The 22060-nt window shown below is 43.3% G+C and overlaps 1 protein-coding gene across 1 annotated transcript in view; it reads left to right on the top strand.

The window, feature by feature from the left end:
* The window catches only part of LOC135543804 (transmembrane protein 132C-like), a 171784-nt gene that overhangs the window by 50157 nt on the left and 99567 nt on the right, over window positions 1-22060 (top strand). The window contains exon 4 of the mRNA XM_064971138.1: window positions 9350-9536. Coding sequence (XP_064827210.1) covers window positions 9350-9536 — 187 coding nt within the window. The remainder of the gene's footprint in view (window positions 1-9349; window positions 9537-22060) is intronic.

Below are 22060 nucleotides of genomic sequence, written 5' to 3' on the forward strand. Positions count from 1 at the left end.
TGTATATCCTAGCTTCTGGGCCTGAGTAGCAGTCAGTTTACTTTGGGTACACTTTTCATCCGGACGTGAAAATAGTGCCCCCTAGCCTTAAGAAGTTTTAACAAGCATGGCTACCACTTCATTCTGCAGGGATATGCCATCCCATCTGATTTGCGCTTAGTGGAACTATCATTTGTTTTTCAACAATGAACCAACACACACCTCCAGGCTGTGTAAGGGTTATTTGACCAAGAAGGAGAGTGATGGAGTTCTGCATCAGATGATCTGGCCTCCACAATCACCCGACCTCAACCCAATTGCGAAGGTTTGGGATGAGTTGGACCGCAGAGTGAAGGAAAAGCATCCACCAAGTGCTCAGCATATGTGCGAACTCTTTCAAGACGGTTGGAAAAGTATTCCAGGTGAAGCTGGTTGAGAAAATGCCAAGAGTGTGCAAAGCTGTCATCAAGGCAAAGGGTGGCTACTTTGAAGAATCTCAAATATAAAATATATTTTTTTATTTGTTTCACACTTTTTTGGTTACTACATGATTCCATATGCGTTATTTCATGGTTTTGATGTCTTCACTATTATTCTACAATGTAGAAAATAGTAAAAAATAAAGAAAAACCCTTGAATAAGTAGGTGTGTTCAAACTTTTGAATGGTACTGTATGTTAGAGGCTCAGTAATTGAGAAAGAAACTGATTTCACCAAAGAGGCACCAATCTCATCATGACCTACTGCTGATATATTCAAGGTACCAATTACCTCCATCACATCAAGAGGATCAAACTGAAGCAGAGAAGGGAAATGTTCCTTAATGTAATCCAAGGGATTTCCATCAGTTTTCTCAATGTTCTTTGACAGAGAGGAACCCACATTCACAAAGAAGTTATTAAATTCACATGAAATACAATAACATCAGTATCACTATAGGTCTTATTTCCAACAATAAATTGAGATGGAATTGTTGTCGATGCCTTTTTCTTATTCGTCAGTTGATTAATGATTTTCCAAGTTGACTATATAAAAAAATATTTTGGGGGATATCTGACATAGGTGAGTACATTTGTTCTTATAGATTTTGTAATTTGCAGAATTCAGGGGAAAGGGATTTGTGAAAAACTTTTCATACAACTTTTCATACAATCTTTGAAAGATAACAAAAAAGTCTGGAAGGCAGGCTCCACATGGGCTTGATTATTAACATTTTCCCATGAAATATCAATTAACATCCTTAGAGCGCTCACAATTACTTTTGTTAAATATTCTACATTTAATGCTACTAAGCAATCCCATCTGTTAATTTCCAGCTGCCAAAGAGAAGTAAAAATTGGAAAGTTGTCAGAAATGTCAATATAAAGTATACTTGTAGAATGTGTAAAATTATTATCAATAAGGGTGTCAGATAAACTGGTCACTCTTGTGGGCGTATAGATGAGGGCATACAGATAGCTGGAGTATAACGTATAAAAAAAAAATCAGATGCCACTGAGTGGTTCTCACTAAAAATAACCTATGTTGTAATCACCCAACAGAAAACACATTGATCTTCATTATTAAACCCAAGATTGATGCAAGGATATTAGTGAAACTACCAATGTCAGAAACAGGTGGCTGATAGATACATCCAATTATCATTTTTCTTTTTACCACAAATAAATGAACAGGAAGGAATTTCTTTGAAAAGAGATTCAACATCAACGTTATCAGGTGTAAGTGTGAGGTCCTCTCTTACAAAGAATTGAAAACGTTTGTGAACAAAAATGGACACTCCTCCTCCCAATCTTGACGTTCTACAGTGGTGAACAGCATTATAAGGAGGCATGTCATAAAGCGTGGTTGTCTCTTCAGTCAACCATGTTTTTGAAAGGGCAACAATGGAACATTCATGACTGAGAGAAGACAGATAAGGAACAAGGTGGTCACGATTTTTAGGAAGACTGTGAACGTTCAAATGAAAGGTCAAAAATAAGTTTGTCTTGCAATTAATAAACTGCTACAAAGGTTGTTAAATTGCTTAACAATATAGCAATAAAAAGTGATAGACTTATTTCTGGTAAACTCTAATGGGTTAAAGACCATGTTATCAGGGTTGATATCCTGCCCAACGAAGAGAGATCCACAGTTGGAATCATCCAGGAATTGGAACGTAAACATAGAAGTGCAAGCCTCGCATATCCAATACAACCATACATTTGTGTTAGTTTTATCAATACGGCTGCACTTCCTATGGAATGCATATTGACCCAGTCCACATAACACCAAATCAAATCAAATTGTATTGGTCACATACACATGGTTAGCAGATGTTAATGCGAGTGTAGTGAAATGCTTGTGCTTCTAGTTCCGACCATGCAGTAATATCTAACAAGTAATCTAACAATTTCACAACAGCAAAGGAATGAATAAGAATATGTGCATATAAATATATGGATGAACGATGGCCAAACGGCAAAGGAAAGATGCAATAGATGGTATAGAGTACAGTATATACATATGAGATGAGTAATGTAGGGTATGTAAACAAATTATAAAGTGGCATTGTTTAAAGTGACTAGTGATACATTTATTACATCCAATTTTTTATTATTAAAGTGACTAGAGATTTGAGTCAGTATGTTGGCAGCAGCCACCCAATGTTAGTGATGGCTGTTTAACAGTCTGATGGCCTTGAGATAGAAGCTGTTTTTCAGTCTCTCGGGTCCCTGCTTTGATGCACCTGTACTGACATCGCCTTCTGGATGATAACGGTGTGAACAGGCAGTGGCTCAGGTGGTTGTTGTCCTTGATGATCTTTTTGGCCTTCCTGTGACATCGGGTGGTGTAGGTGTCCTGGAGGGCAGATAGTTTGCCCCCGGTGATGCGTTGTGCAGACCTCACTACCCTCTGGAGAGCCTTACGGTTGTGGGCGGAGCAGTTGCTGTACCAGGCGGTGATACAGCCCGACAGGATGCTCTCGATTGTGCATCCTGTAAAAGTTTGTGAGTGTTTTTGGTGACAAGCCAAATTTCGTAAGCCTCCTGAGTTTGAAGAGGCACTGTTGCGCCTTCTTCACCACGCTGTCTGTGTGGGTGGACCATTTCAGTTTGTCCGTGATGTGTACACCGAGGAACTTAAAACTTTCCACCTTCTCTACTACTGTCCCATCGATGTGGACAGGGGGGTGCTTCCTCTGCTGTTTCCTGAAGTTCACAATCATCTCCTTTGTTTTGTTGACGTTGAGTGTGAGGTTATTTTCCTGACATCACTCTGAGGGCCACCACTGAAGACTTCAGAGGGTTATGACATTTAGAGCAATGTGTGTTTTTGGTCATGAGCTTATGTGAAAAACATGAACAAAGTAGAGTAAATATGCCATAGGCCTACTAGGGGGAGGGGGGGGTGAACGACCAGGCTATCGTTCTTCAGGTGTGCAATGTTGCCTATTTTTAGTTCTTCAACTAGTTGTGGAGGCAGTTCCTTTCTTTTGAGGTGTACCTTTTCGGAGAACTCTTCATTGATGAAAGTTTTGGTTCCCTTCAGGCACGTGGCTCTCCTGAGAATCTCCTCCTTGTCTTTGAACCTGAGCAGTTTCATCACTATAGATCCGGTGCCATCCAGAGGGGAAGAAAGTGCCATTCCTCTGCACCCTCTCCATCTCCATGAGTTTAGTTTACAGTTTGAGTTGATCAGCCAGGAATTTATTGGCCTTTACGCCCTCAATTCCATTGATTAAAATGTTATTTATCCTCGATTGTTAGTCTCCTTTGGAAGAGTGCTTGTCAAGTGTTTTTTGGAAAATTGTGAAATCCTCAGACATGGTTTTGAATGCGGTCTGGCTGGTGACATTCACATCCTTTAGCTCCTCCACCTCCACCTGCATTAACACTAAACTGTGTTTAAATTCCATTACATCCTTAAACAGATCATCAACCCCTTTGTTGGTATAATCCATAGAGAGTTTCAGATCTATTAGATCATTATATAACTGTTTTTGTTGATCCTGTGTTCATGGAGTGTAGTGCTTTATACATGTTTTTTTCCGCATTGAGCTTTGCAGCAATTTTCTGTCTAGTGTTAGCCATGCTACAAGCTTGTTGTGAGCTAAAACGAGTTTGCAAACACACAAAACAAGCTCCGCACTGAAATGGCAAACACACACAAGCAACACAGACTTGATCACACATGCAACCAGTACGATGAATAGAGAGAAGGCAAAGAACTTATTCACTGTATGGATGGATCCTGGCTGCACTTTACTAAACAGGTGGGAGATCACTAACTCACACTGAAGGCACACTTAACCAGCATGGCTACCACAGCATTCTGCAGCAATACAGCATCCCATCTGGTTTGCACTTAGTGGGACTATAATTTATTTTTCAACAGGACAATGACCCAACACACCTCCAGGCTGTGTAAGGGCTATTTGACCAAGAAGGAGAGTGATGGAGTGCTGCATGAAGGCCTGATTCACGCAGTCTCCTCTGAACAGTTGATGTTAAGATGTGTCTGTTACTTGGCTCAAACACATTAAGAAGGAAAGAAATTCCACAAAGGAACTTTTAACTAGGTACACCTGTTACATGAAATGCATTCCAGGTGACCTCATGAAGCTGGTTGAGAGAATGCCAAGCTGTCATCAAGGCAAAGGATGGCTACTTTGAAGAACCTCAAATTTAAAATATATTTTGATTTGTTTAACACTTTTTTGGTTGCTACATGTGTTATTTCATAGTTTTGATGTCTTCACTATTATTCGACAATGTAGAACATAGTCAAAAAACAAAAACCCTTGAATGAGTAGATGTGTCCAAACTTTTGACTGGTATATATATACTGGATGACATGCTTAAAACAACAAGGAATGTAGCACAGTCCTTTCATTGAACAGCATTGCTATTATGACTCAGTATTTGTGGAGGGAGATCACAGCAAACACTGACAGTGCGGACATGTAGTGATATTGGGTGTTGCTCAACCAGAGGCGGCTGGCAGGGGGAGCTATAGGAGGATGGGCTCATTGTAATGGCTTCAATGGAATCAATGGAACGGAGTTACACATTTGATTTCCATATGTTTGATATCCTTCTATATATTCCATTCCAGCCATTACATTGAGTCAGTCCCACTTTAGCTTACCCCACCAGCCTCCTCTGTACTCAACGATTAACTTATAACTATACTATTCAACAATTGTACTGCCATTGATCTCACAAGCTATCCATTAAAGAAGCCATAATTTAATAAAGTGTGTTTATATGTTTATGTAGTGAAGTCACGATCTGCAGTATTCCTTGCTCGCTTTGAATCCAGTGTTGTGGATGAATCCAGAATCTATGTCTTTGGTGACGTTCTCATTCAGACCTCTTTACACCATTGTATATGAGTGATGCCTATGTGGATGTTCTTTGTTCCGAAGCTGTTTGGTCGTGGTGGGTTATACCCCCTAATTTAAATGCCTCTGGGACGGCGCCTTTTGTACTTTAGAGAGCTTTACAGTATAATATGGGAACCACATAATATGGTTCCCAGCATGTGTGACCTTGGCTTGGAGAGCACTATGTAATTCAATGTCCCCGTCCCCTGGCTGGGGTGTGAAAGACAGCAGCGTGAATGACGCCAAAATGCCCTTAATTTACATTTTAGGCATCAGCCTGACTCCTGGGAGGAAATGACGGTTGTGACTAGAGAGAGTACAGCTACAACCCGAAGTGACTTTTCATAGCTGGTTAACAGAGCATTTTAGCTAACCCTAACTTTTCCTAACCTTAACCTTTGTCTCCTAATCTGTCACGTTAATGATCCTAACTTGCTGCATAAATTCTCCTAACCAGCTACAAAAAGTAACTTCCGGTCGTAGTTGTACTCCCTCTAGTCACAACCATTATTTCATCCCAGGGGTCAGGCTGATATCTAAAATGTAAATTGTAAATTAATGGCGTACTCCCTCTAGTCAAAACCGGAAATAACAGCCTTGCCCCGCAGTGTCAAATCCTGTACCCCGCAGCTACGCTCTCTTCTTTGGGGAGCACAAAGTAACTACCCCTATACGCTTGCATGCATATAAACACACACATGCAATGTATGTTCATTCAAGCGCACATCGCATAGAGGATCTAGCCTTCAAAAGCTTCTATTTAAGAGTTCCAGTCCCATCCTCTTCATTAAAGAGTGATCAGTATCTGGTAATATTTCACACTGTCTTTTATCCGTCGTAATCTAATCTTTCCTCCTTTTCTCCCTCTCTGTGTCCTGTGGTGGTGTGTGTGTGTGCCTGTGTGTGTTTCAACTGCCCACTTCCGTCCTGTAAAGCTCCAGGTCTTGGCCCCCATGCTGGCTCCCTGATTGTGTTCCCCGCTTCCTCAGTGGGGGGGCTGTACCTCCCAGAGCTGCCCCAGATGGAAGCACTCTGTCTGGGTTACTGTCCCACTGGATCTGGGCCTCAGGCAACTTCCAGCCCACCACAGAGTACAAGCCCTTACTTCTGACCTATAGGAATTGAGAATCCTCCACCGATTAGCACGCGTTACTGCCTAGCTACATTTCATCTGCTTCGACTTCTATGGTCCCAAACGATTAATTTCTCCCCAACACACACACACACACACAAACAGGCCCACTGCGGCACCGCAGCCCACTCCACACGGATGCTTTGTGTTGAAATTGATTCTGTTCTTTTGATGTATCATTGTTGTCACTGCTAACCAAATCGTTGCTGCGCCTGAAAGGAGGCACCATAGCAAAGTTTCCTTCCTTCCTGTGGTTGCATAAGGCCCATTCATAAAGGTGTTAGGCATAAGGAATGCACACAGCTGCTGCACAGGCCCTCTGTGTTGGGTAGCTGACATCTTGGTATTCTATCTTTTTCTGTCATACTTTCATTCCTGGAGCCCTTTGTCACAAAAGCAGGAATGTCACGAAGCCCAACAGTGAGTTCGTGTGTATCTCTACATGTGTGTACGCATGCTTCTGTTTATTCTTGACTGCTGTTAGGTCAGAGGGAATGGCACAAAACAGCACATCGGTTACTGTGACACCCAGGTCTACAGTAAACAGCCTGACGATGCAGGGAAGTCCTTAATATCCACTCTCTTAACGCAGCACTCTCTCACAGTAACTACTGTACACTTGGCATTGTGGGACTTATTCTTAGCTAGAACCCTATTTAGTTCAGTCTTTGTCCGTCTCAGGCATGCATCTCGAAGCAGCAGCAGAAGCAGCAGAAAAAGAAGCAGGTAGCTGACTCTTCGACTATAGCTTTCTAATGAAATGTTGCTCCCTTTCTCTGGCTCCATTGAAAGGGCACAGTATGGTTATGTTTATAATGAGACACATAATAAAGCTGGCTGACCTCTCTGGCCAGCAGGCTGCAGCCATTTATCATCCCAAACACTTGCTGTGGCAGTACCAGCCACCAGATAACACACTGCCCTCTGCTGGACACACACTGTGTGTGTGTGTGTGGTGTGGGGGGGGGTGGGGGGGTGGGGGGGCAGAAGTGGAGAAGTTTGTCAATGTGGCCAAATAAGCTTGTCAATGTGGCCACATACAGATTATTCATAGTTTGTGAGATTAGCTTGTCAGAGTTGATTTGAACAGAGTAATTTCTGCAGTACGGTGTCGTCATACATTGCAGAACTCCAAAACTCTCATTGCGCATTGATCTCACCGACCACCAGTCTTTGAAGTGTGGTTGTAATTTTTTGAAATGGTAAACCAGAAAAAGTTCTGGGAGTCTAAAATGGAATATATGCTCAGCTAGAATGTTCAGCTCCAAGACCATGGATCAGTGTTCTCGCCTTGTGGATTTTGGGTATTGATCCTGTTGCACAATATGACACTCATGAGGAGACTACTTGGAAGTTGGTGCAATACAATACAGAGATCAGTTTCCAATCCTATTTATTCCCCTGTGGATTGTATAATGCCTGTCTGAGTTTGCACTTACTTTGAAAACTTGGAGGCATCTCAGCATGCACTTAAATTGTGATTATACACACAATAAATACAGTGACACGAGAGGGTTTGTTTGTATGTATTACACAGAATTGACAGTAAGTTTCAGATCCCAGTTGCAAGTTATAGTTTCACAATGCCTTGTACACTGTTTGTTTCCCCGGGATGTTTACTTTTGTATCTAGTTTTATGTTAGATAAAGAATGCCATGGGGACAGACAGTCAGGCAGGCTGATCAAACTGAAGGCTCAGGAAATCAGAGTTTAGGATTTTTGTATTCATCGTTTTTCCTGCTTTGTTTGCATCGCAATCAGTGGAGAGCCAATGTTATTCTTTTCAGATAAGATCTTTCTCTGTGAAATGTGCCATGGAGGAGGAACAAAAGTAAATTGCTTTTTTCTCCCTCATGCTTCTGGGGAATGTGAGACAGAACTGAACTGAACTGAGTTTGGGTTGCGGTGGATACATGTTATACTATTTAACAGCACTCCTCTTTTTTAGGAAACTTGTCTGTTTGGCACTCACTTTTCCCTATGTCTGCGTCTCCTTTTGTCTAACTTGGTTTCCATCCAAACTGAGACAGATTTTCATGTGAATTTCATAAAATCTAAAAAATATATACAGTGGGGCAAAAAAAGTATTTAGTCAGCCACCAATTGTGCAAGTTCTCCCACTTAAAAAGATGAGAGAGGCCTGTAATTTTCATCATAGGTACACTTCAACTATGACAGACAAAATGAGAAAAAAAATCCAGAAAATCACATTGTAGGATTTTTAATGAATTTATTTGCAAATTATTTGCAAATTATGGTGGAAAATAGATTGGGCAAATCTGGACACTGGAAAGGTTATGTTACATGATGAGATGGATAAGAGCAAGATCATTTTCATTTTTTATTGGCAGCTAAGCACCGATCATCATGTCACTAGCATACAAGTTAAGATGCTCAAAACGTATTGGAAAGGAGCATCAAGCTCATCACCGCGCAGACACCACCTTGTAGCCTAAACTGTGCATGCTTTTCCAAGTCACAGTGGGAGTACCACACAGCATAACATCCTGTGATTGCAAATTTACCTCGACATGAGGGTTATTCTATCAACAACTGCTCAATAGATTGTTTCCAGATCAATATGTTGCATAATACATTTTACCGACACAAAAATAACCCATCATGTCGAACAATCAAATTGTCTGTTGACATTCATAAAGTTCTACCGACACTTTGTTTCCATCACACAATTTTTTTTAAATGCCATGACTTTACTTGGATTAAAACTGTGGATGGAAACGTGGCTATTGATGATACTAATGTTAATACACCCTTAATGCCTTTTCTAAACACCCAAGGTCACTTGATCATACAAATAAAAAACACTTCTTTCCCTCCTTTCCTCCTTCCCTCTCCCCTCCCCTCTTCCCCCAGGCTGGAGGCGGGTTACCAGAGGGTCCTCCAGGTGGATCTGGAGGTGAATGGGCTGCTGGACCCGCTGGGCAGCCGGGTGGTGATGTGGCAGGTGGAGTACCCTCCTACCCGCACCATCACTGATGAGGTCCAGACCGTCATCCGCCTGGCACCACAGGACTTGGGTGGCATTGTGCCACTGGCAATGGTGAGGAACCAGAAAGAGAGTGCCTGTGTGTGTGTAGTAATATTTATCATGTATATAATATACCTCACATGCGACTCATAAGAAGACAATTCATTTAGCCCATTAAATTAATTATCGAATCCATAAGATGAATAGCAATATGCAAGAAAAATATAGTTGAGTTACAGTAATAGGCAGTGAAGAAATGTCTGAGAATGGACTGTATTTAATTACTTTGTAAAATTAATGGATTCACATACAAGGCATAAAGATTAAGTTACAAAGCTAGCAAACGCATTACAAGGCATTATTCCAAGCAGAGAGAGAGAGAGAGAGGCTTGTGCTATGACGTAAAGCTCATGGGAGATGTGGAGAGAAAGAAAGAGATTCGGTATCTCACCACAGCAAGTCAGGAACATAAGAGAAGGTACAATGAATCTAAGACCCTTTCATAAGGTTCTGAGTTGTTTGGATTAAACATTTGTTGACCGATAGTGTTACTGTAAAGTTAACCTCCCATCAGATATCAGACCTACAGTTGAAGTTGGAAGTTTACATACACCTGAGCCAAATACATTGAAAATCAGTTTTTCACAATGCCTGACAATTTATCCTAGTAACAATGAACTGTCTCAGGTCAGTGAGGATCACAATTTTATTTTAAGAATGTGAAATGTCAGAATAATAGTAGAGAATGAATTATTTCAGCTTTTATTTCTTTCATCACATTCCCAGTGGGTCAGAAGTTTACATACACTCAATTAGTATTTAGTAGCATTGCCTTTACATTTTTTAACAGGGGTCAAATGTTTCGGTAGCCTTCCACAAGCTTCCCACAATAAGTTGGGTGAATTTTGGCCCATTCCTCCTGACCGTAGTATGGCGGTTTTGGAGCAGTGGCTTCTTCCTTGCTGAGCGGCCTTTCAGGTTATGTCAATATAGGACTCGTTTTACTGTGGATATAGATACTTTGTACCTGTTTCCTCCAGCATCTTCACAAGGTCCTTTGCTGTTGTTCTGGGATTGATTTGCACTTTTCGCACTAAAGTACGTTCATCTCTAGGAGACAGAACGCGTCTCCTTCCTGAGAGGTATGATGGCTGCGTGGTCCCATGGTGTTTATACTTGCATACTATCGTTTGTACAGATGAACGTGGTACCTTCAGGAAATTGCTCCCAAGGATTAACCAGACTTATAACATTTTTTTCTGAGGTCTTGGCTGATTTATTTGCATTTTCTCATGAAGTCAAGCAAAGAGGCACTGAGTTTGAAGGTTGGCCATGAAACACATCCACAGGTACACCTCTAATTGACTCAAATTATGTCAATTAGCCTATCAGAAGCTTCTAAAGCCATGACATCATTTTCTGGAATTTTCCAAGCTGTTTAAAGGCACAGTCAACTTAGTGTATGTACATTTCTGACCCACTGGAATTGTGATACAGTGAACTGTAATGCACAAAGCAGATGTCCTAACCGACTTGCCAAAACTATAGTTTGTTAATTAACAAGAAATTTGATTGTTGAAAAAACGATTTTTCATGACTCCAACCTTAGTGTATGTAAACTTCTGACTTCAACCGTACATGATGTAATCACAACAGAACCTCTGCCTCTCAGAGGTGTGACAATGGGGGTTGGCAAGATCAACAGAGAGAATGTTGAATCCCTAAGACAACACAGAGAAATCCTTACATACAGTTAGCTGATAAGAAGACTCACTTCGGGGTTGGGCAATACTACGTGTGTGTGTGTGTGTGTGTGTGTGTGTGTGTGTGTGTGTGTGTGTGTGTGTGTGTGTGTGTGTGTGTGTGTGTGTGTGTGTGTGTGTGTGTGTGTGTGTGTGTGTGTGTGTGTGTGCGTGCAGCTTTACCTCACATGGCTGACTGCACTCTGCAGGAGGCTTTGTCTCTCTTCTCTCCAAAGCTGACACCCACTGTTTTACCTCTCTTTGCAATTCTGAACCCTTGTATCATCGATTTTCCCCAGCACTAACACTTTGATGTCTTTGTCTCTTTATACTGCCTGTGTTTGGAAAAAGCAGAGGAAAGTCAAATTGCTGTTATTGTAAATAAGAAGAATTTTGAACTTAATGATTAAATCATTATGTGTTGGTTGTCAAGCTTGGATGCCTTTTTAAAAGTAGTGTGTTTGAGTTGTGAGGTGAACAAGCTGAAGTCCCATGTTGAAAGCCCAGACCTCTCTGCTAGGGTTAAACACTAAGCGTGCACTTTTTAATTGGCTGTAATTTGGCTAATAGAGCTTTTCTGTACTTTCCATGATTAAGAAAGGTAATTGAGTTTGGTCCTAGGATAATCCTTTTAAAAAACAGATGGATGCATCGGCAAGGGACTCTAGACAGCCAAATGTATTACGATAATTAATATTTATTTATGATAAAATCTTTGCAACTGTTTGGCTTTCAGTGTTGTTTTGGGTTGTGGATTTTAGTTATTTTTTTCACTATGAAAATAAATATGTATGCTGCAGTCAGAATTTTTATTTAATTTTCCAAATTAAATATTGTGTTCAAAGCTCTGGCTTTTTATTATGGTAATTGGTGAGAAAGCACTTCACCCTCACAAACAATTATGCATTCAGGCCACGACAGCAACATGTAGACTTCTACTGTGTCTTTAACCTTTGGCTGGCCCTACTAACATCCAGGTCTGATTTCTCTACTATTAACCTTTTTTTACTGATTTTTATTTGTAATTTTGCAGACGCTCTTATCCAAAGAGACTTATAGGAGCAATTAGGGTTAAAGGGTAGGTGGGGGTGGGGTGGGGGTTCTACTAAGCCAACATATAGAATTGTTTTAAGACTGTCATACCATAGATCATTTCTATTTTTGGTATACCAAAATAAGTGTGTAAAAATTATCTGATAAAATATAGAATTTGACCTTTTACTACTAATAGCCCATAGAAGTGCATTGAATAACACATTCATAAATGGCAAAAAAGACAGTCAAAAAATGTATCTTAAGGAATGAGGTTTTGAAGTGTCTGTGCTATATCTGGGATATATAAGAAAGCTCAGGAAGTATATATTAATGTATATACAGTGCATTCGAAAAGTATTCAGACCCCTTTACTTTTTCCAAATTTTGTTGTTACAGCCTTACTCTAAAATTGATTAAATAAATAAAAATCCTCAATCTAAACACAATACACAACGTTTTGAAATGTTTTTGCTAATTTATCATATGTAAAAAAACAGTTATCTTACTTACATAAGTATTCAGACCCTTTGCTATCAGACTTGAAATTGAGCTGAGGTGCATCCTGTTTCCATTGGTCATCCTTGAAATGTTTTTACACCTTGACTGGAATCCACCTGTGGTGAATTAAATTGATTGGACATGATTTGGAAAGGAACACACCTGTCTGTATAAGGTCCCAGAGTTGACAATGCATGTCAATGAAAGCCATGAGGTTGAAGGAATTGTCTGTAGGGCTCCGAGACAGGATTGTGTCGAGGCACAGATCTGGGGAAGGGTAACCAAAAATGTCTGCTGCATTGATGGTCCACAAGAACACAATGGCCTCCATCATTCTTAAATGGAAGAAGTTTGGAACCACCAAGACTCTTCCTACAGCTGAACTGAGCAATTGGAGGAGAAGCGCCTTTGTCAGAGAGGTGACCAAGAACCTGATGGTCACTCTGACAGATCTCCAGAGTTCCTCTGTGGAGATGGGAGACCCTTCCAGAAAGACAACCATCTCTGCAGCACTCCACCATTCAGGCCTTTTATGGTAGAGTGGCCAGACGGAAGCCACTCCTCAATAAAAGGCACATAGTCCGCTTGGAGGTTTCCCAAAGGCACCTAAAGGACTCTATTGGAAACAAGATTATCTGGTCTGATGAAACCTAGATTGAACTCTTTGGCCTGAATGTCATGGTTTAAATGCTATTTCTAGAGACAATATCTCTTTCATTATCACTAAATGCACAGGTTTACCCGTACTGTATTCACATCCTACTATACCTTTGTCTGTACATTATGCCTTGAATATATTCTACCATGCCCAGAAATCTGCTCCTTTTACTCTCTGTTCTGAACGTACTAGTCGTCCAGTTCTGTTAGCCTTTAGCCGTACCCTTATCTTACTCCTCCTCTGTTCCTCTGGTGATGTAGAGGTTAATCCAGGCCCTGCAGTGTCTACCTCCACTCCCATCCCCCAGACTCTCTCACTTGTTGACTTCTGCAACCATAAAAGCCTTGGTTTCATGCATGTTAACATTAGAAGCCTCCTCCCTAAGTTTGTTTTATTCACTGCTCTAGCAAACTCCACCAATCCGGATGTCCTAGCCGTGTCTGAATCCTGGTTTAGGAAGACCACCAAAAACCTTGAAATTTCCATTCCTAACTATAACATTTTCCGACAAGATAGAACTGCCAAAGGGGGCGGAGATTACCTGCAGATAACCTGCAAAGAAAACCTGCAGAGTTCTGTCTTACTATCCAGGTCTGAACCCAAACAATTTGAGCTTCTACTTCTAAAAATTAGCCTTTCCAGAAACAAGTCTCTCACCATTGCCACTTGCTATAGACCACCGTCTGCCCCCAGCTGTGCCCTCAACACCATATGTGATTTGATTGCCCCCCCATCTATCTTCTGAGCTCGTGCTGCTAGGTAACCTAAACTGCGACATGCTTAACACCCCGGCCATCCTACAACCTAAGCTTGATGCCCTCAATCGCACACAATTTATCAATGAACCTACCAGATATAACCCCAAATCCATAAACACGGGCACCCTCATAGATATCATCCGAACTAACTCACCCTCCAAATACACTTCTGTAGTTTTCAACCAAGATCTCAGCGATCACTGCCTCATTGCCTGCATCCGTAATGGGTCTGCGAGGAACTGATCACTCATCACTGTCAAACGCTCCCTAAAACATTTACATTTACATTTACATTTACATTTAAGTCATTTAGCAGACGCTCTTATCCAGAGCGACTTACAAATTGGTGAATTCACCTTCTGACATCCAGTGGAACAGCCACTTTACAATAGTGCATCTAAATCATTTAAGGGGGGTGAGAAGGATTACTTTATCCTATCCTAGGTATTCCTTGAAGAGGTGGGGTTTCAGGTGTCTCCGGAAGGTGGTGATTGACTCCGCTGTCCTGGCGTCGTGAGGGAGTTTGTTCCACCATTGGGGGCCAGAGCAGCGAACAGTTTTGACTGGGCTGAGCGGGAACTGTACTTCCTCAGTGGTAGGGAGGCGAGCAGGCCAGAGGTGGATGAACGCAGTGCCCTTGTTTGGGTGTAGGGCCTGATCAGAGCCTGGAGGTACTGTGGTGCCGTTCCCCTCACAGCTCCGTAGGCAAGCACCATGGTCTTGTAGCGGATGCGAGCTTCAACTGGAAGCCAGTGGAGAGAGCGGAGGAGCGGGGTGACGTGAGAGAACTTGGGAAGGTTGAACACCAGACGGGCTGCGGCATTCTGGATGAGTTGTAGGGGTTTAATGGCACAGGCAGGGAGCCCAGCCAACAGCGAGTTGCAGTAATCCAGACGGGAGATGACAAGTGCCTGGATTAGGACCTGTGCCGCTTGCTGTGTGAGGCAGGGTCGTACTCTGCGGATGTTGTAGAGCATGAACCTACAGGAACGGGCCACCGCCTTGATGTTAGTTGAGAACGACAGGGTGTTGACCAGGATCACGCCAAGGTTCTTAGCGCTCTGGGAGGAGGACACAATGGAGTTGTCAACCGTGATGGCGAGATCATGGAACGGGCAGTCCTTCCCCGGGAGGAAGAGCAGCTCCGTCTTGCCGAGGTTCAGCTTGAGGTGGTGATCCGTCATCCACACTGATATGTCTGCCAGACATGCAGAGATGCGATTCGCCACCTGGTCATCAGAAGGGGGAAAGGAGAAGATTAATTGTGTGTCGTCTGCATAGCAATGATAGGAGAGACCATGTGAGGTTATGACAGAGCCAAGTGACTTGGTGTATAGCGAGAATAGGAGAGGGCCTAGAACAGAGCCCTGGGGACGCCAGTGGTGAGAGCGCGTGGCGAGGAGACAGATTCTCGCCACGCCACCTGGTAGGAGCGACTTGTCAGGTAGGACGCAATCCAAGCGTGGGCCGCGCCGGAGATGCCCAACTCGGAGAGGGTGGAGAGGAGGATCTGATGGTTCACAGTATCGAAGGCAGCCGATAGGTCTAGAAGGATGAGAGCAGAGGAGAGAGAGTTAGCTTTAGCAGTGCGGAGCGCCTCCGTGATACAGAGAAGAGCAGTCTCAGTTGAATGACTAGTCTTGAAACCTGACTGATTAGGATCAAGAAGGTCATTCTGAGAGAGATAGCGGGAGAGCTGGCCAAGGACGGCACGTTCAAGAGTTTTGGAGAGAAAAGAAAGAAGGGATACTGGTCTGTAGTTGTTGACATTGGAGGGATCGAGTGTAGGTTTTTTCAGAAGGGGTGCAACTCTCGCTCTCTTGAAGACGGAAGGGACGTAGCCAGCGGTCAGGGATGAGTTGATGAGCGAGGTGAGGTAAGGGAGAAGGTCTCCGGAAATGGTCTGGAGAAGAGAGGTGGGGATGGGGTCAAGCGGGCAGGTTGTTGGGCGGCCGGCCGTCACAAGAAGCGAGATTTCATCTGGAGAGAGAGGGGAGAAAGAGGTCAGAGCACAGGGTAGGGCAGTGTGAGCAGAACCAGCGGTGTCGTTTGACTTAGTAAACGAGGATCGGATGTCGTCGACCTTCTTTTCAAAATGGTTGACGAAGTCATCTGCAGAGAGGGAGGAGGGGGAGGGGGAGGAGGATTCAGGAGGGAGGAGAAGGTGGCAAAGAGCTTCCTAGGGTTAGAGGCAGATGCTTGGAATTTAGAGTGGTAGAAAGTGGCTTTAGCAGCAGAGACAGAGGAGGAAAATGTAGAGAGGAGGGAGTGAAAGGATGCCAGGTCCGCAGGGAGGCGGTTTTCCTCCATTTCCGCTCAGCTGCCCGGAGCCCTGTTCTGTGAGCTCGCAATGAGTCGTCGAGCCACGGTGCGGGGAGGGAGGACCGAGCCGGCCTGGAGGATAGGGGACATAGAGAGTCAAAGGATGCAGAAAGGGAAGAGAGGAGGGTTGAGGAGGCAGAATCAGGAGATAGGTTGGAGAAGGTATGAGCAGAGGGAAGAGATGATAGGATGGAAGAGGAGAGAGTAGCGGGGGAGAGAGAGCGAAGGTTGGGACGGCGCGATACCATCCGAGTAGGGGCAGTGTGGGAAGTGTTGGATGAGAGCGAGAGGGAAAAGGATACAAGGTAGTGGTCGGAGACTTGGAGGGGAGTTGCAATGAGGTTAGTGGAAGAACAGCATCTAGTAAAAATGAGGTCGAGCGTATTGCCTGCCTTGTGAGTAGGGGGGGAAGGTGAGAGGGTGAGGTCAAAAGAGGAGAGGAGTGGAAAGAAGGAGGCAGAGAGGAATGAGTCAAAGGTAGACGTGGGGAGGTTAAAGTCGCCCAGGACTGTGAGAGGTGAGCCGTCCTCAGGAAAGGAGCTTATCAAGGCATCAAGCTCATTGATGAACTCTCCGAGGGAACCTGGAGGGCGATAAATGATAAGGATGTTAAGCTTGAAAGGGCTGGTAACTGTGACAGCATGGAATTCAAAGGAGGCGATAGACAGATGGGTAAGGGGAGAAAGAGAGAATGACCACTTGGGAGAGATGAGGATCCCGGTGCCACCACCCCGCTGACCAGAAGCTCTCGGGGTGTGCGAGAACACGTGGGCGGACGAAGAGAGAGCAGTAGGAGTAGCAGTGTTATCTGTGGTGATCCATGTTTCCGTCAGTGCCAAGAAGTCGAGGACTGGAGGGAGGCATAGGCTGAGATGAACTCTGCCTTGTTGGCCGCAGATCGGCAGTTCCAGAGGCTACCGGAGACCTGGAACTCCACGTGGGTCGTGCGCGCTGGGACCACCAGATTAGGGTGGCCGCGGCCACGCGGTGTGGAGCATTTGTATGGTCTGTGCAGAGAGGAGAGAACAGGGATAGATAGACACATAGTTGACAGGCTACAGAAGAGGCTACGCTAATGCAAAGGAGATTGGAATGACAAGTGCACTACACGTCTCGAATGTTCAGAAAGTTAAGCTTACGTAGCAAGAATCTTATTGACTAAAATGATTGAAATGATACAGTACTGCTGGAGTAGGCTAGCTGGCAGTGGCTGCGTTGTTGACTTTGTAGGCTAGCTGGCAGTGGCTGCGTTGTTGACACTACACTAATCAAGTCGTTCCGTCGAGTGTAATAGTTTCTACAGTGCTGCTAATCGGGGGCTAGCTGGCTAGCTAGCAGTGTTGATTACGTTACGTTACGTTAAAAGAATGACAATAGCTGGCTAGCTAACCTAGAAAATCGCTCTAGACTACACAATTGTCTTAGATACAAAGACGGCTATGTAGCTAGCTAGCTACGATCAAAACACTTCTGCGAGCAGGCCTTTCTAATCGACCTGGCAGGGGTATCCTGGAATGACATTGACCTCATCCCGATAGGAGAGGATGCCTGGTTATTCTTTAAAAGTGCCTTCCTCACCATCTTAAATAGGCATGCCCCATTCAAAAAATGTAGAACCAGGAATAGATATAGCCCTTGGTTCACTCCAGACCTGTCTGCCCTTGACCAGCACAAAAACATTGAATAGCCCCCGTGATATGCAACTTTTCAGGGAAGTTAGGAACCAATATACACAGGCAGTTAGGAAAGCTAAGGCGAGCTTTTTTAAACAGAAATGTGCATCCTGCAGTACAAACTCAACAACGTTCTGGGACACTGTAAAGTCCATGGAGAATAAGAGCACCTCCTCCCGAGGAATTGAGAATTTCAATAAGCATTTCTCTACGGCTGGCCATGCTTTCGACTTGGCTACCCCTACCCCGGTCAACTGCCCGGCACCCTCCACAGCAACCCGCTCAAGCCCCCACCATTTCTCCTTCACCTCCTTATATCCAGATAGCTGATGTTCTGAAAGAGCTGAAAAATCTGGAACCCGACAAATCAGCCGGGCTAGACAATCTGAACCCTCTCTTTCTAAAATGATCTGCCAAAATTGCTGCAACCCCTATTACTAGCCTGTTCAACCTCTCTTTCGTATTGTCTGAGATTCCCAAAGATTGGAAAGCTGCCGTGGTCATCCCCCTCTTCAAAGGGGGAGACGCTCTAGACCCAAACTGCTACAGACCTATATCTATCCTACCCTGCATCTCTAAGGTCTTTGAAAACCAAGTTAACAAACAGATTACTGACCATTTTGAATCACATCGTACCTTCTCCGCTATGTAATCTGGTTTCCGAGCTGGTCATGGGTGCACCTCAGCCACGCTCAAGGTCCTTAACGATATCATAACCGCCATCGATAAGAGACATTACTGTGCAGCTGTATTCATCAACCTGGCCAAGGCTTTTGACTCTGTCAATCACCACATTTTTATTGGCAGACTCAACAGCCTTGGTTTCTCAAATGATTGCCTCGCCTGTTTCACCAACTACTTCTCTGATAGAGCTCAGTGTGTCAAATCAGAGGGCCTGTTGTCCGGACCTCTGGCAGTCTCTATGGGGGTGCCACAGGGTTCAATTCTCGGGCCGACTCTCTTCTCTGTATACATCGGTTATGATTTCTGCCCCTGAACAGACAGTTAACCCACTGTTCCTAGGCCATCATTGAAAATAAGAATTTGTTCTTAACCTCTTGAAACTCTAGGGGCGCAATTTCATTTTTGGATGAAAAACATTCCCGTTTTAAACAAGATATTTTGTCACAAAAAGATGCTCGACTATGCATATAATTGATAGCTTTGGAAAGAAAACACTCTGACTTTTCCAGAACTGCAAAGATATTCTCTGTGGGTGCCCTAGAACGGGAGCTGCAGGCAAAACCAAGATGAAACGGCAACCAGGAAACCAGCAGGATTTTTGAGGCTCTGTTTTCCATTGTCTCCTTATATGGCTGTGAATGCGAGAGGAATGAGCCTGCCCTTTCTGTCGTTTCCCCAAGGTGTCTGCAGCATTGTGACGTATTTGTAGGCATATCATTGGAAGATTGACCATAAGAGACTACATTTTCCAGGTGTCCGCCCGGTGTCCTCCGTCGAAATTGGTGCGTCTTTTTCAGCTGCTGGTATTTTTCCATGCGATTCTGAGAAGAAAGCAGGCTTCCACGAACTGCATATCAATGAAGAGATATGTGAAAAAACACCTTGAGGATTGATTCCAAACAACGTTTGCCATGTTTCGGTCGATATTATGGAGTTAATTCGGAAAAAGGTTGACGTTTTGGTGACTGAATTTTCGGTTAGTTTCGGTAGCCAAATGTGATGTACAAAACGGAGCGATTTCTCCTACACAAAGATTCTTTCAGGAAAAACTGAACATTTGCTATGTAACTGAGAGTCTCCTCATTGAAAACATCCGAAGCTCTTCAAAGGTAAATTATTTTATTTATTTGGTTATCTGGTTTTTGTGAAAATGTTGCGTGCTAAATGCTACTCAAAATGCTAAGCTAGCTTAGCATACTCTTACACAAATTAGTGATTTGCTATGGTTCAAAAGCATATTTTGAAAATCTGAGATGACAGTGTTGTTAAGAAAAGGCTAAGCTTGAGAGCAGGCGCATTATTTTCATTTTATTTGCGATTTTCAGAAATCGTTAACTTTGGGTTATACTAATGAGCCTGAGGCTTTATTCACGATCCCGGATCCGGGATGGGGAGTATCAAGATTAACTGACTTGCCTAGTAAAATATAGGTTAAATTTATTTTTTTAAATGATGTCGCTCTTTCTGCTGGTGATTCTCTGATCCACCTCTACGCAGACGACACGATTCTGTATACTTCTGGCTCTTCTTTGAACATGGTGTTAAATAAAAGTTAAATAAAAATAAGTAAAAAGCGTGTCACATCTGGAGGAATCCTGGCACCATCCCTATGGTGAAGCATGGTAGTGGCAGCATCATACTGTGGGGATGTTTTTCAGCGCCCGGGACTGGGAAACTAGTCAGGATTTAGGGAAAGATGAACGAAGGAAAGTACAGAGAGATGATGAAAACCTGCTCCACAGCGCTCAGGACCTCAGACTGGGCCAAATGACCCTAAGCACACAGCCAAGACAACGCAGGAGTGGCTTCAGGACAAGTCTCTGAATGTCCTTGAGTGGCACAGCCAGAGCCCGGACTTGAACCCGATCGAACATCTCTGGAGAGACCTGAAAATAGCTGTGCAGCGACGCTCCCCATCCAACCTGACAGAGCTTGAGGGGATCTGCAGAGAAGAATGGGAGAAACTCCCCAACTACAAGTGTGCCAGGCTTAGTAAACATTTCTACAAACCTGTTTTTGATTTGTCATTATGGGGTATCTTGTGTAGATTGATGAGGGAAAAAAAATATTTCATCCATTATCCATTTATCCAATTAGGATAAAACCTAACAAAATGTGGAAAAAGTCAAGAGGTCTGAAAACTTTCTGAATGCACTTCATACATTTTTTTGGGACTGATATCTTACCCCATTTTTTATTGGCACAAACTAACTCCATACTTCCATTAATTTGTATGGGTTACCTTCAGACGAGTCCCGCGACACTTCGAAAACACCAAACGGAGAACACCATCGTATTTCCACAGTTAGTTTGTCAAAATATGCCTCTGTAGCTACTACTGGGCTCTGTGACATAAAGGAGATTTGCAAACACAGAGCGTTGGGCCGAGCAGAGGTTCTCGGAGTACCCACTTCACACGTGCCTTCACACGAGTGCGACAGCCGGCGGTGACCATAGCAACGAAATAAACAAACATTATAGACGTACTAAAAGTTCATCGCTAAGAGGGACAGATTGCAAATTACTGGGGAGGGGTGGTCCAAAATAGGGGAGCGTTGTCAAGCATTTTTTTCTTTGGGGATGGTTGTGTGGTTTTTTATTGGGCACAGGGGAGGGTAGTTCATTTTTCCCCTTGGTTTACATTTGCCCTTTTCAGTATTTACTGTAATATTTCTTCCTTCCCAGCCACATTTCCTCATCTGCTTGCATACGCCTCCCCGTTAACAAGGTGTTTTGGTACTACCCTTATGCACTACGCTTTTCCATGTGCTAACTTTTACTATACCATAGGTCAGTATAGTCTACCAGTCTAACGGTCTATCCTGTCTTCTATCCACCATTCATAGTGACCCTATTGGTTGGTGGATCATTTTACAGATCTGCAATAGTTTAACTAGCAATCATACTACACATAAAAACATTAAAAGCTGCTACATTTTTTCTATGATTTGACATGGACAAATAGGAGTAGCTGATAGGCAGCGAAGAGGCTAGGTGCATCATTGTGCATGGAAGAACAGTGAAGACATGAGACCCACAGCTAAAAAATGTCCCATATTGATCTTGTTTATGGAGAATACAATTATCCTACCTTGACTAGCCAACAACACCACAAAACATTTGCTATACTTACGCAACATTTTTGTGACAAAACCATCAGTATAGAGTTGAAAATGCATGTAAACCCATTTAACTTTTTCAAGTTTGCAAATTTGTTACATCTGCC

The sequence above is a fragment of the Oncorhynchus masou genome, chromosome 8 (assembly GCF_036934945.1).
Source record: "Oncorhynchus masou masou isolate Uvic2021 chromosome 8, UVic_Omas_1.1, whole genome shotgun sequence".
Taxonomy (NCBI): Eukaryota; Metazoa; Chordata; class Actinopteri; order Salmoniformes; family Salmonidae; genus Oncorhynchus; species Oncorhynchus masou.